The sequence below is a fragment of the Hippichthys cyanospilos genome, chromosome 1 (assembly GCF_059441005.1).
Source record: "Hippichthys cyanospilos isolate Australia breed blue-spotted pipefish chromosome 1, RoL_Hcya_1.0, whole genome shotgun sequence".
Classification (NCBI taxonomy): Eukaryota; Metazoa; Chordata; class Actinopteri; order Syngnathiformes; family Syngnathidae; genus Hippichthys; species Hippichthys cyanospilos.
The window spans coordinates 34,702,418-34,718,064 of NC_142369.1; the positions used below are offsets into that span (position 1 = coordinate 34,702,418).

At 38.5% G+C, this 15,647-nt stretch overlaps 1 protein-coding gene across 1 annotated transcript in view; it reads right to left on the reverse strand.

Moving 5' to 3' along the window:
* nr6a1a (nuclear receptor subfamily 6, group A, member 1a) overlaps window positions 1–15,647 on the reverse strand; it is a 146,892-nt gene that overhangs the window by 107,207 nt on the left and 24,038 nt on the right. Inside the window, exon 2 of the mRNA XM_088411640.1 lies at window positions 7,887–7,934. Coding sequence (XP_088267766.1) covers window positions 7,887–7,934 — 48 coding nt within the window. The remainder of the gene's footprint in view (window positions 1–7,886; window positions 7,935–15,647) is intronic.

A 15,647-nucleotide genomic window follows, 5' to 3' on the forward strand; every position in this document is an offset into this window, starting at 1 on the left:
TTGTCTTACTATGTAGGCATTGATGGCACTATCTGAAAAATTGGATTCCGTTCTTTAAAGTAAGATTCTACCTTGTTCCATTCTTTTGTAATCACTGTTTGAAAATAGGTCATTTGAGTGACACCAATCTATTTTGGACAAAAGGAGAAAATGTGCGTATAAACAAAATACAGAGAAGACACATATGTCGTAACGTATTGTAACAAGAGCCTGAACCTATAAACAAGTCCATTATTTGAATGAAACTGCATAGAGGAGCTATAAACCTGTTGAAATCTTTGATTACCATGTTTCTCCGTACAGTCAAGCCATTTTCATCCCCCATAATGGGGTTGTGGTCAACTTACACCAAAACTCAAAACTTAAAACTTAACTCAAAACCAGACCAATTTTCTCATATGTGTTTGAATAGTATTAAAACAAATGCAAGGCTTACATTAATTACCTTAATTACATTAAATACCTCTAATTCAATATAGTACAACAAAGTGGTTGTGTGAATAAGTTTTTTCTAGTGGACTTTGACCCTAAATGAAAAGGAAATTATGGCTTGACTTGTCTGTTCAAGACAAAAATGCGAGCGCAGTGACATGGCATGCATGGATGTAGCAGGTCGGGGAAGAATCACAGCGAAGAGCAACCAGTCCACGCTCTGATGTCGCTACAGTCATCACTTGGCTAAAGAAAGCTTCAGCAAAGCATTTCTGGAGACCTTCATTTCAAATTAATTGGATGGGTCCAAAGATGATTACCCTTGGAAAATTAACGAGGATGTTTTCCAAATGACGAGCAAGAAGGAAAGGACGTCTGGGATTTAAATGGGAGGAGCTATCTGGCATATCAGATAGTGATGATGACTTTGAAGGCTTTTCAACAAATCCATATTCAGCTGTGTCAAAAAATAAATAAATAAAGCATTGAAACTTCAAATGTTTTTATTGTTGCAACATTAGTTTCGGCATTTGCATCTACGCATGTGTACATTGCCTCGCACTTGTCTCGTTTCTGCCCCCCATAACTACAACAGTATGTTATTTGATATACAATCCAGGAATGCATCTAAAAGTACTGTAATTCCGTCATTTGAATAATACACACCATGTGTTATGATTGGACAGCCATGACCTATGTAACCACTAAAGCCAGGGGTAAACTTATAATCACGTTTTTGTAAACTTCAGCCAAAGTTAAGTCAAAAAATTAATAGGGGGTGTTGACTAAGCAAGGTCCAGTTGTACTCCGAGAAATATGGTAATTGCCAACATAAAGACAATCAACAACACAGGGGGATCAAACAGCTTCTGTAGTTGTGGCAGAACCTAAATGCCTGTTTTCTTTTTTTATTTATTAGTTTGGAGTGAATGGAATGATCTATTCTACTCAATAATTACATTATTGATATGTGTATGTATGCATGTTTACTTGACAAGTGTATAATTCGGAATGTATACACAGTATACTTTATGTTTTGGAATACATGTCATCAGTAATTCAGTTGGTAAAAATTTAAAAAATGAGAGAGGAGAGTGGTTGGGGGGAAGTGCAAATGTACTCGACTATATTATTGACGGCAAAATAAAAATCCATATGACTAAGTGAAATTGAAACACAGAAAAGTGCAAGCAGTGTGTGACAGAAATCCAAAGCTTGCTTGTTTCCCAAGGAGTAGCAGCTTTGTTCTCACAAATTTTCAAGTTATAAGCAATTACACTGGAAAAGTATGACCCCCATCTCTCTGACCTGGAAACACTATGCAGGCTGACCAGGGTCCAAAGTCAAGACGACAAACATCATGTGAGCAAAGGAGTTGGGTAAATAACATCTAAGTTAAGTAAGTATAAGTTATTGAAGACGTAAATCATTAGAAAGCATGGGGGTTAACAACTCGATTGTATTTCTAACACAATACTCATTTTGTATTTCATGGACTAGGAGAGAGGAATAGGGGATGGAGACAACGCCAGAAGAATAATCTGAGAATAAAATTATTCATAAAGGTTTGCTAAAACTTTAAACATTCTACTCAAATGGTGAAATCACCAGGTAACCTTATTTTGGGGGCTATGGCATGAAAAGAGAAAAAAAAAAAAAAAGAGAGATCTGTGTAAAATCTGTATTTTAGTGCACTGCTGCTTTGCTCTCACGAAAATGAAAACCTGGTGATCTAGAATGACTTTGGACTCAAAAATAAAACGCCAGTCAAGATATGCGAAGACAAATGGAAAGCAGGAGCTGGGTTTCAGCCAAGTACTTCCATATGGTTATCAGGTTCATCGGGTCCAGGTTGCACGTGGGCGCACAAGTCTTATAGAAATCTAGCGTGCATCTAGCCCCCTCTGTTGGCTCGGAACATGTCATGCAGCAGGAGGCTATAATTTGTGAGTGGCTGGGGTTGTTATTTTGTAGATCGATTAATGACTTCATGGGAGGGGATGTAATTGGAAAGAAACAAATAAATAATATTTTGATGAATATTAAATAAATAAGTTACTTTTTTGCAACTTTATGACAAATCACTATACATAATTTTCTATCACATTCAGTGCAATATTGGAATAACATATTTTTGAAATTACTAAAGGAAAACATACAGGTGGAAAAGTCTGAAATTATGTCGGAATAGACAGCTGGTAATAATTAACACTGAAGAATGAGTTAATCACTAAAGAAGCTTGATCATCTTCTGACACTGCGGCTGTTTGTCAAAAGCTGTGTGTGTGTGCGTGCGCGTGTGTATGTGCAGGTGTATGCATTGCTTGTTTCCCAGGGTAATGCAAAATCCCATGGACAATCCTGACGTAAACACCTGCTGTTTGATTTTTTTTTTCTTTATTAAAAATGAAATTTGACATTTCAAGTTGGACTTGAAGCTTGGCTTGATGAATGAATTAAACTTGAGAGTTGTTGAATCCAGATGCAAAAATGTCATTTTTACCACCTCCTCCCACTAAAACTATGTGAAGCCACCTTCATATAAGAAACCAACATCACTTATGAGCAAACTCTAATATGCTGGAGAAGATCTGATAAGGAAAGGTCATACAAAAGTATAAGGAGTCAGCGGAAATGATCTCACTTGGGATACTGCATGTATTAGACGCTTATAACAATCTACAAGCTAGTGCTGAAAACAGCTGTGGCTAACACGGCTATTTGGCCCCTGACCTAGGTTTCTGGTCACTGAATGGGGGTCTCTGAATTCCCAGCCCTGTTAGAACATTTACAAGGCTGCCTTAGCCCCCCTTGACCAGGGCATCACCTTTACCCGATGCATGCACTGAGGCATCCTAAGGGTAGAATAGGGCAAATAGCAAGCGAGTCGCCGCAGCCACAAGCCCTAATCGTCAAGTTTACAACCCTATCAGGTTTGGCCTCATAAATCAACCACTCCTCCTGCTGTACACAACAATGCTGGTTATTCACTGGCTGTGTAGGTTTATTAGTTCTTGCCTGACTTCTTTCCACTTTTTCACCCCAACCCATCTGATTCTCCTCTCACACATTTGGAGAAGGAGCGATGAGAATGCCTGGAGGAGCGCAACAGACAATTGGGACGGCGAGTCACGTCGAGGTCAGCGAAATTCTGAACTGCGTTCAACCTCTGACCCTTCCTACATGCCACCTGGCGCTGCGATGGCAGCAAAGGAAGTCCTGGGTGCACTTCGCCTGAACCTGGACTTTAACATTGGACCATCACCTAACCCCTGCCTCAGTATTCTTCCTGAAAGGGGCACATTTCCGGCATCTTTTGATGCCGCACTGCCCTTGTGTTGCATTATGTTAATTAGGATGGTTTGACAAACAATTGGTACATTCGTAGTTTCCTGACTTGAAATTATGAGTATCATTCTATTTCACTTGGATTTTCTAGTCTCCATTTAAGAAGATGGAAATTGGCCCATGAAGGGACATCACTTTAGTAGGGATAAATCGATTCTTTAGAAGGGATAAATCGCATAAGGGAAAATCGATTCTCAAGTGGGCCTGACCAATAAAACCATGATAGTTATTGATATAACTTTAAAACAGCAATTTCAGATTTATTATTTATTTATTTATTATTATTTTAAAAATTCAGCACATTTTTATACTTTACAAAGTCATCTCGTGGGCATGATTAAACACATTTGTAGGCCAGAACTGGCCAGCGGGTCATTATGTTTGACAACTATGCTTTAGAACAGGGGTGTCCAAACTTTTTGCAAAGTGGGCCAGATTTGGTGTGTTAAAAATGTAGGGGGGCCAACCTTGGCAAGCGTTCTTTACATAAAAAAGCAATTTAATACATTTCAGCGAGCCGTTCTGTGTTTAACATTTTCTTTTTTATTTTCATTTCAGCTATCTTAAGCATGTGTTTTGGTTCATTTGAAACATGCACATCAAAAATGAATTGATATTAAATATTGAAATTGAATATTCACTTAACTTCACTTTTTTTAACACTAACTTTTTTGTAACAGTTGAACAGAAGTAATTGTACTCTTGGGTGCAAATTACATTTGAAACATAAAAAAATCTCACCATGGCAGTTTAATGTTTATAGAATTTTTAAACACAATAACAGAGAAATGAACAAGTAATAGTCATATCAACAAGTGCAGGGCTCATTTTAAAGATGAAATTAGTAACTATAAATGTTGATTGGATTTTTAAATGGTTATTGATTTGGAGTGAAAAGTTAAAAAAAGAAAACGTTTTCAGACTGATCGTAAATGAAAAATGAATTGTTCACATGAGTGTGATGGGTGAAACTGAGATCTGGAGTGCAGGACAAAGGCCAGGTGTGGCTCGATGACAGTAGTATGGATGCGCAAGATGTCTTGTAAGTGAGAGTTCGATAGCCGTGTCCTCGCACGGCTCTTATTTAAGTTCATACCCGAGAATGTCTTCTCACACAAATACCTCGAACCGAACAAGCTTAGCATTTTCTTACCAAATGCTCGAATCTCTCAGTAACGTCCTTATCCAGCTGTCAGTAAAAGTTGGTGATGTAAAGCTGCTGGTGCTGACCGCAGCTCACTGCGTCACACTGCAGCTCAACTTTCCTCCTTTTGTTGATTGTCGCCATTTAAGAAAATTAGGGGCTCATACAGTCAATTACTCATATACTAATTTGCTGTTCCTAATTGAGCCTATAGATGGCAGCACTTAGCACACACAGGTAACAGCGCTGCTGCCCAATGTATTAATTCGCCATGCGGGCCAGACGTTATTGATTTTATGACGGAGGCTGCGGGCCGGATGGAAATTGACCACGGGCCGCATTTGGACCCCGGGCCGGACTTTGGGCATGTCTGCTTTAGAACGTGGATATCACATTGAAGTATCGGCCGCATGGGCCGCACCTGAAATAATTATGTTTTGAAAGTTATTAAGTTTATCATTTAACAGTTCATTCATTTGTGCTTTGCTTGGCTTGATCGTTGCTTTTTGGCACCGCCTCTGGCCGCTGTTAATATGACATTTTGTAGTGAGGAAGGAAGGTGTGGTCAGTTGAGCAGTTACTGTCGGTGACACACATGTTGATCTGTCTCTTTGAAATCTGGTCCACGAACAGTGTTCCCTCTAAGCTGCGCACATGCGCAAGTGCATACTGCCCGCACATTCTCAGTGCACAAGAAGATCTATTCTGCGTATAAAACAAAATGCAATATCAACGTATTAAATAATGTATAATATTAGACCTCATCTAATCGGATTAATCAGACCAATAATATTGTTTTCTGTACCATTTTGCATTGTGACTCAGCGAGTGAAAAGTGTCCAGCCAATGAGACAATAAGTTTCACTTAGTCTATTCATCCAATCAAACACATTAAAAGAAACGTTCCCTGTATATACACGTCTGTGGAGGTTAGCTAGCGAAAAACAATGCAGAGTTAAGAGACGCAAATGCTAACCCCCTTTCCTGGCGAACGAGCGGCGACACATCTACATCCGCTTCTTTTAAGATGGATGGCTGTCGGCATATATGCAAATACAAGAACGTGGTGAAAGTGAGTGAGATTTTTTTTTTTCTTTTTCACAACTTGTGACTTGTTTATTACAATGGTGACAAGTGCAATATACATTAAATTGTCATGTCTAAAACACTTATTGCTCAAGATTTGAAAAAAATATCAACAACAAACTTGTTGAAAACGAACAAAAATAATTGTGATTTGTTTGGCAATAAAATGCAAAGAAAACAATCATAGATGCATCGTTCCCCCGTATTGGTGCTGGATGACGCTTGTAGATGTCACCTCAGCTATCCCCTCATAAATGAATGGATAAATTACCAAGAAGCACATTACCAGTCCACACAAATGTTTAAAAGTTGTTGGACATCATCAGGTCGGGCTGTTCACATAAATTCTCGGGAGTTCCGAGCTGCCTTGCGTCATCATTCCAGGGTCGCAGCCAGGCCCCTAGATATACTCAAAGCCCCCCGCCTTCCTTGCACATTAATGACAAATTGTGACTTATATGATGTAGGTCACTTTGAGAGCGACATCAGACTGGCACACGGCGACACATTGTGTGCATGTCTGAAGTTGCTCACCTTGGTCCAAAGCCTGCTCAGAGAGTTTGGGCGAATGCTCAGAAGCATTGAAAATTAGATGGAACATTGCCCACAAGTGTCTGTAAGTTGTACTTTCTTTGTAAGAATGTTGTCATTAATGATAATATGCCCCAAATTAATTTGTGTGTTGATCCAACAACTTGTGACTGTGGATAGTATGCTAGCTTATGTTAGTTCTTATCTTTAGCTTGTTATATAGTGCTGCCTTATATGTGTTTAGCTCGTTAGTTTTTTTGTTTGTGCCATGTATTTTCCTTTACTATATGTTACCATATGCAAAGGTTTTGCATCGATAAGTACTTATTTGCATCTAATTAATGTTTTGTATTGAAATAAATAGCTTGTGATTCAGTTATACGATTTATTTTGGTTGTAATTTGTGTTCATGTTTGTACATTTTGTACATTGAGTTTTTTTGAGACGCAAACAAGCTCAGGGCTACCATTAGTTTGATGTAAATGGTGAGCCTCATATTTTATGTGCACTTTAAATTTGCAATCCATGGTGGTAAAAAGGTTGGGGACCCCTGATCTAGTGGCATCTGATGCACTTGAATGAACCCTGGATGAAATCAAAAGAGCTGCAACCTTCGCAGACACTCGCCAGCCAGCTTTTCGGTAGGATATGGGCTTTAGTAAAATGGTGTCCTGTCTGTATGCTGTATCGATAAGGCATGTCCTGAAAGTCTACCTTCTCCAAAAGAGAGTATGGTTTTAAAGGCCCTATCCCACTGAAGGGCAAACATTTGCGAGTGGTGAATGTTGCGGTGACACTCTCAAACAGTTTGAGTATGCTTGAAGAACAACATTCCTGACATGGACAGCTAAAATGTGTTCACTATAATGGTCAATATCCAAATGTCAACGCCATTATTATGTTTTCTCTTGCTGACACTTTTATCCACTACTTTGTTGTTTTTATATATCAGCTGAATTTGTTCCATATTTTCTCCTTACATTTCTCTCACAAAGTGCTGTCTGACTTGTTTCTCAAAGAAAAAAATTCTCATATGAATCAAATAAGAAAATACAGATTAACAGTCCGTGTCCATAAAGGTCATTTTCATACTCATGGCATTGAATTGATTGCAACTGAACTATGTAAGATGTATTATAAAACATCTATGTTTAGGTCCACCAGCAACATGAAATCAATCTGTTACAACTTGATTGGGCCATCGGCCAGTTCAAGCTACTTTTAGATTGATTCATTAGTCATGTGTACATAATTTGCATCATTTGAATCAAAATGGGATTTTTGATTCAAATCAGTTAATGTTACACCCCTAGTAGGTAGGTATGTAGGTACATGAATGACTTACCTGTGCTGTCGTTATTTTCTGACTCTAGCGAGTGATCCCCGAAAAATCCTATGAAAAAAGGGGAAAAAAAATCATTAAAAATGTGAATGCTTGAGTCTGTGGTTCTATTAAAATGCACAATTATACTAAAAAAATATATGGTGATATAGTTTGTGCCTCCTGAGAAACAGGCAAATGCTTCAGTCCCAGAAGAGCAATTTCATTACAAAGTGCAGACTAAAAACTAAGATGTGTCAAAAGACAGCAAATCTGATCTGACCTGAAACGTTATGTCGAATATTGAGTCCAAGAGTACGACCATGAGATGTTGGCAAAATTTGTAACATAAAATAATGCTTCGTATAAATTTTCCAGTTAAAAAATTTCTTTTTTTGAGTGCACAGACAAAAGAAAGAACGAGAAATTTGAACTTGTGTGCAAATGTAAATATCATCTATAGGGATGGAAAATGAGGCACAAATCCCACAAGATGTATCCAAAGATTGAGTTCATGAAAAATTATTTGTAAAATAAATTGAAGAACATACATTTTCCAATATCCCAAATATTTTCTGTTTACTGAGCAGTCAACTACAAAATTATAGATCAAGTGGACCAAATGCAAATATAATCTATCTTGCCTAATACAGTGGACCTCTGGTTTACGACATGCCTGCCTTGTTTTGTTATGGTTTTTTTCGACGTGGACTGTGATGTTTTTCTGCACCCCTTTATCACATTTATTTTTCCCCGTACGACATCAAAAACAACAACTTCTCTTCTTAAACATGGCAGTCAGTGTGCGTGCGTGACTGCGAGTAGCACTGCGCTCGCTCATAAGTCACTACATGCTGATCTGCTATTGGTCAGCGTCACAACTCCCTAATATACTGGTCTGCTATTGTTCAGCGTCAGGCCGTCACTAAGATAGTGGTTTGCTATTGGCCGGCAACCTAAAAACTTGATCTCGTGTGAGTGCTTTACACTATCACATTTGTTGTGCATTTTAGTGCTTAATTCAAACTTTAACTGGTTAGCCATGGGTCCCAAGATTGCTAGTGATCTTAAAGAAAGAAGCAAGAAAATGATTAGTATGGAAACAAAGCTGGAGATAATCAAGAAGGGTAGGCTAGGCTAGTCTAGGCTACACTCATTAGGTAATAATGTTGGATGTGTCCGCGCTCATACGTCTATGCATGCGTCATCACTTACGTCACTACAATGCTGGTCTGCTATTGGTCGACGTCACGGTCAAAATGGCCGCATGCTAAAAACTGGATCTAATGTATTTATTGTGCATTTTACTGCTTAATTTAAACTTGAATTGGTTAGCCATGGGTCACAAGACTGCTAGTGAAGTTAAAGAGAGAAGTAAGAGGAGAAATTTTATAGAAAACGAAGCTGGAGATAATAAAAAAATACAAAGTAGGCTAAGCTAGCCTAGCCTAGCCTAGGCTAGGCTACCCTCACTAGGGAATATGGCCTTAACAAGCTTGTCACTCACTAAATCCTTTCTATATTTTTATTTTTGATGTTATTCAATTGTATACATGTATATTATATATACTTACAATACAATACAATTACAATTACTATATAATTTTTAATATGTATACAGTGATCCCTCATTTATCACGTGGGTTACGTTCCAAAAATAACATGAGCAATGTGAAATCCGTGAAGTAATCAGCTTTATTATTTTTTTTTTATTATTATTTTACAATGCAATACCTCTTATAGCCTCTTATATCATAACAATATACATGAAATTTCAATTTATTACAAAAGAATGTAGGTAAAAGTCAGATTTCCAAAGCTGTGCATTTCTCGATTGCTGGCTATGTGCTTACATAGTGTGTGTGTGTGTTTGCTCTCGGCACGCCTACGAGCCACGTGATCGGCTCTCAGTGACCGAGCTGTCAATCAATGTGCTTACTGGCACGTTCGAAACGTGTGGGCAGTTACAGGAGAGACACAGCAAGCTTTTGGATCCTCTTGCCTTTTGTAATAAATTGACAAGTGAAAAACCAATACAGTACAGCATCAATATTTTATTTCTAGACAACAGTAAGCCAAACAGTGAGCCAATCAGGATTCAGAGCACAATTCACTGTAAAAAATATCCACGCTGTAAAAAATCCGTGAAGCAGCAAAGCCGTGAAAGATGAACCACGATATAGCGAGGGATCACTGTATTCAATTTTGATATTTTTACCTGCGGTTTTACATGCATTAGCTATTTAACATAGATTTGGATTGCTCGCCATATGGCAAATTTGCATTACGATCCCAACCGTGGAACAGATTAATCATGTATACCGGGGGCCCACTGTATTAACTTCAAATATTATGTATTAACTTCATTAACTTCAATTCAATTCATACAGCTCCTGCTATCTATGGTACATGTTTGATTTTTTTGTTAGTTTTTTTTTCAGTGTTTCAACCCATATTGTCTTGTCTGCAAAGGTTTGACCATCAATTTATTTGCGCATAAAACAAATTTTCTGTTCATAGTTGGTTGTGCTCCACCCTCAGATGGTTCCAGCCAGATGTACAGTCAAACGTTTACTGTACAGCAAAGTAATTAGGTTAGATTAGAGTTACGCAATTAGAGTTTTTAGGTTACCACAAAGGAGAGGAGCCACATCATACAACTTGTTGCTGTTGTTGTGCACCTTCATAAGATAGCTGTGTTGCTACAGAGCAAGCTAGTTCATCTTTTAGCACTGTCAAGCCGCTCCAAAGGAAAAGATGTGACCTTTTTTTTTTTTTAAACCAGTCCATTGCTGGTGTATGTATATGAGAAATGGACTTATGCACTTATATGGCGCTTTTTCTACGTCAGGTAATCACAGCACTTGTCACTGCCAACTCATTTACCGTCTGATGACACAGCACTAGGGGCAACATGGGGTTCAGTGTCTTGCTCAAGGACAGTTCAACATGGTCACTACGGTCAGGGGATTGAACCAACCTCTCGATTGTCAGACGACCACTCTACCACTGAGCCGTGTCACCTGTCCACAGAAGCTTTGATCATCTCAAAATCACATTATCCAATAGTGCGATTTTGGTGTTATCCCTTAATATATGACAAAAACAAACCACATTTTGCCTGTGGTGTATAACCCGATGTCAGCGCTTGTTATCCCCTCAAAGTCTGCTGAATTTCTCACAAGTAAAGTTTGTACATGGGGTAAGGCAGTGGTTTTGAAACCTGGTCTTTGAAAGCTGGTGTCCAAGATGTTTCGTATGTCTCCCTTGTACAATGCACCCGATCAGACAATCAGCAATGGCTGCAGAAGTTGGATAATCTTGATAGACCGATTATTTATGTCTTGTAGCATGGTGACATTTAAGACATCCAAGATGCTGGCCCTTGAGGGGCAGGGCTGAAAATCCCATGGGTAAGGCAGCTTCACAATTATGTTATCTGTGGCTAGGTGGCATTCGAGCAGTCAATTCAATCCAGTTCTTGTCAAATAGTAGTGCACACCCGCTTGGCGAGGAAAGACATGATGCCAGGGGGAGGTGCCTTATGACCCCAGCAAACAGGCAACAGACTTTAAGTTTCTCAAAGGGAGCGTTTATTTATACGAGTCATTCACCAAAAAACAGTCTCTTTAATGTTTTCTTTTTAGTTTTTTTTTAAACTATCAATGTTTTAATCATAAAACAAACACTGGGTTTGGTAATACAGAGAAATGTCATACTTCAAGTGATGGTTTATTAAAAGACCATGTTTGCCACGCATACTTTTCATCTACAGCTGAGAACTTTCCTAACATGGAGTGGTATTAAAAAATGCATACAGCTCCTGTTAGCTGTGATGTATGGCCTTGGTTAAGTTCATATTGTCATCAGCCAATATTATTACCTACATTTTCATTAACAGGAAAATGTTAAAAAAACCTACATTTTCATTAACAGGAAAATTAAAGTATCACCACAGGGTTGCATGTGTATGTATAATTTTATATATATATATATATATATATATATATATATATATATATATATATATATATATATATATATATATGTATATATATGTATATATGCAGGGACGAGAAATTAAATGGTTCTCATCGCACAAGCTCTAAACCCATCCCTAGCAATCACCATTAGGCTCATACAGTTGAAAACAATGCTAATATATTTGCAGAAAACCCTGTGATAATACCTTTTGCCGTCCAACTGGAGAGCATTTTTTTGATATGCCTGCCACTGTTTGCCACTGGCATTGATAGAAAAGCACAATAATAATAATAATAATAGTAATTTAAATAATAATACAATGATATGAATGGTAACTGATAACGTATAAAATACATACTTTCAGTACATTAGATTTTTCTAGTGAACACGTACACAGTGCTAACCACAAGCACAAAACAGATCTGAAACAAACCTTGGATTTGGTGAATTGTTTCATCTCTAATACACTTTGGTTATTCCTTTCTGTTCTAGACACTCCACCAACCCACTACATAAGCCGCCTTCAAAATAAAAACACCAAATATTACATAGGCGTCAATGCACTAGCCTTATCAGGCTTTTATTTTGAAGTTTTTCTTTAGAGTGCCACAAGAAGAAAACCAACACAAGTATAGGCTGCCAACTTTGAAATAGGGCCGGGTGTCATCCCAATGTGATACCTGGTATTGGTTTTTGCCCATCCCTAGAACTTTACGCTTTTCGCTTTCATTATAAACATGCAGCATCTTAGATTTGGAATTCTCGTATCCTCGTAGTGGGAGGTAGTCATACAGAACAGCCTGTCTGCAGCATCTATATGAGTCAAATGTCAAGATAAGTGTGTCTATTCATGGTGGGCCACCGAGGCACGTGTTTCAGAACAGAGGTTATGTGGGTGAATGCTCTAGGGAAAACATATGCTTGTGTTGTCTAAAGGGCAGGGGCTGAATGAGGTGGTTGTGTGTGTGTGTGTGTGTGTGTGTGTGCGTGTGTGTGTTTCCATGTGTGTGTGTGGGGAGGAGGGGACAGGTGGCGGCGTGCTGGGCCAGGGGTCTACAGCTGCTGATATGATAGCACACTGACATAGATAGGAGGATCTGATATTTTGAGAGAAGCTGTCTGGATATGAGTAGGCCTTGACAATTCTTGGGGGCAGTTTAACCCACAGATGTCAATTTGACCCAATTTGGGACTTTGATCTTGATACATCAATGATAAAACATTCAAAAAAACACTAGGAGGCTATAAATTATTATAGAATGTCAAAACAGGCTTGTTTCCATACACCATAGACTTGTGCAACATGGCTATGGCTAAAAAAAGCAAAATGTTCATTTCCAAGAGAGCAACTGTGATGTCAGTGGTTTGGAATGGTATGGGTTTGCGGCGTTTGAGTCAAATTTGTTTGGAGTGCATTACAACAAAAGCAGAATGGATGAATGCTAAGCTTTACAAAGAATACATAATATCAAGAGGGTACGAGATATCAAAAAAAACACCTCTATCGACAAAAAACATCCACAGCAGCTTACTATGAAAGAGTCATTCAGACAATGAAGCCTGCATCATAGGGGATAGGGGTAAGATGGAGAGCGATCATTGATGCGGTCATGTGGCACTTTGTTAAAGAAATGGCATACAAATATAGAGTGGAAAAGACTTGCTTCATCCATTCACTGAAAACCGTCAACCAACATGTATTTATTATAGGGCTGTCAACTTTTGACAAAGAGACATCGATCAGGGTGGTGGTAGTAGTGGTGGGTTGTGGTTTGGGTTGTGAAGTTTACAAACAAATCCAGCCTTTGGAATGGGTCTCTGTAACCATGGGGCAGCCGTGTATAGTGTGTATATATATATATATATATATATATATATATATATATATATATATATATATATATATACATATATATACAGTGGTACGTCGGTACTCAACCGCCTCTATACTCGACCAAATTGGTGCTCGACCAAAAAATTCAAGTAGAAAATGCATCGGACCTCGAACAGATTTTCGGTTCCCGACTAGCCGAGCCGACCCGAACGTAGTCCTCGGCCCTTCTCGGCCAGCGGGTAAGCGCCAGTTCAACTCAGTCCGCCAGCGGAGTAAGACGTACGCAGTTTGTTTGAGTATTTCTTCCCAGATTTAAACTTTTTCATGTTGCTCTAGCCCTTAATAATGGGTCCAAAGAAAGACAGTGATAAGGGGAAGGCAAAGAGGAAAACAGTGAGGACCACTATTGAACTGAAGAAGGAAATTATAGCAAAATATGAAAGTGGTGTACGAGTGTCCGACCTCGCGTTGCAGTACGAAATGGCTTATAATGGACAGGTTCCTTCTTAAAGAAAAGAGGAAGGCTACTGCCCAGCCAGATTCACCTCCACGGAAGAGAGAGAGAATGGAGAAACAGTAACCCTTCCTCCAGTCTTCTCTGCCGATATGCTATTGGCCGGCGCCACGTCAATCACAGAAATGCCGATATGCTATTGGCTGAACGCCCTCATCTAGCTTGATGGCACAAGCTGGTCGGTGTGTTGTGAAGACTTTGCAAATTTTTATCTGTTAGACATGGCTTCTAAAATTGCAAGTGGCAGTAAAAGAAGAAGTAAGAGGATGATGACAAAAGAAACGAAGCAGGAGATAATAAAAAAATGCGAAGGAGGCGCTCGCATAGTTAACCTTGCTAGTGAGTATGGCCGTAACCGCTCGACAATGGGTACAATTCTCAAGAACAAGGAAGCTATTAAAGCAAGCAAGTCTTCAAAGGGCAAGACGGACCTCGGTCAACAACAAAATGGAGAGGCTTCTTCTATTACGGATTAAAGAGAAGGAAATCGCCGGTGATATATTCTCGTTTAAGAAAAGTTCTCGTTTTAGAAAAAAAATTAATATTCTGCGGGTTGGTCTCTGCTCCCCTCCGCCTCCACCCACCACCAGCTCAAGTCACGTCGCCCCAAAGGTAAATGTCATTTTTCCTTTGTATATTTATGTTATTTAATTTAACTGTACAGTAGATTATGTTACTAATTTTTAATATGTGTCTAAAGTCATGATGTTTTTACCTAAGGTTTTTGCACGCGTTGCACGCATTCACTAATTAACATACTGTAGGTTTGGATTGCCTTCAAACATAGGTTTGAATAAGGTCATACCATGGGGGCCCACTGTGTATGTATATATATATATATATATATATATATATATATATATATATATATATATATATATATATATATATATATATATATATATATAAGAGCAATTACCTAAAAACGGCCTCAGGAAGGAGGCAAAACAACAAACAACCAACCCCACAGGTCAGGACGGTTATTGATGTTAATCAGCCACTTTGAAACGAGTGAGGCCGACCAATAGCAGACGAAATCCCGTCTTGTCTCGTTCTTGTGGACTCTATCTTGTGAGACATCTCATGGGATTTGTGTCTCGTCCCATCCTTAATCTCGGTTGACTAAATATTGTGAACATACATACTGTATGTATAAAAAACTGCCCAAATACCTGACTATTTCTGTTTATGGTGTTCCCCCGTTTGTAATGGTTAATTGGGACTAAAAGAAATCCGCAAAGTAGACACCCTCCCTTCCCGGAGTTTTTGTGCATGTGGGTACCAGAATTTTTAAACGTGAAAAGTATTAAATTTGACATATTTGAGATAAAGATTAGTACAGAACACATATTTATTGAAATCTTCAATTATTTTTTTTATCATTTTTCCTGTATTGAGAGGGCATGTAGCAACCATGCAGGTGTATGACTGAATCACAAGTCTTATTCAAATT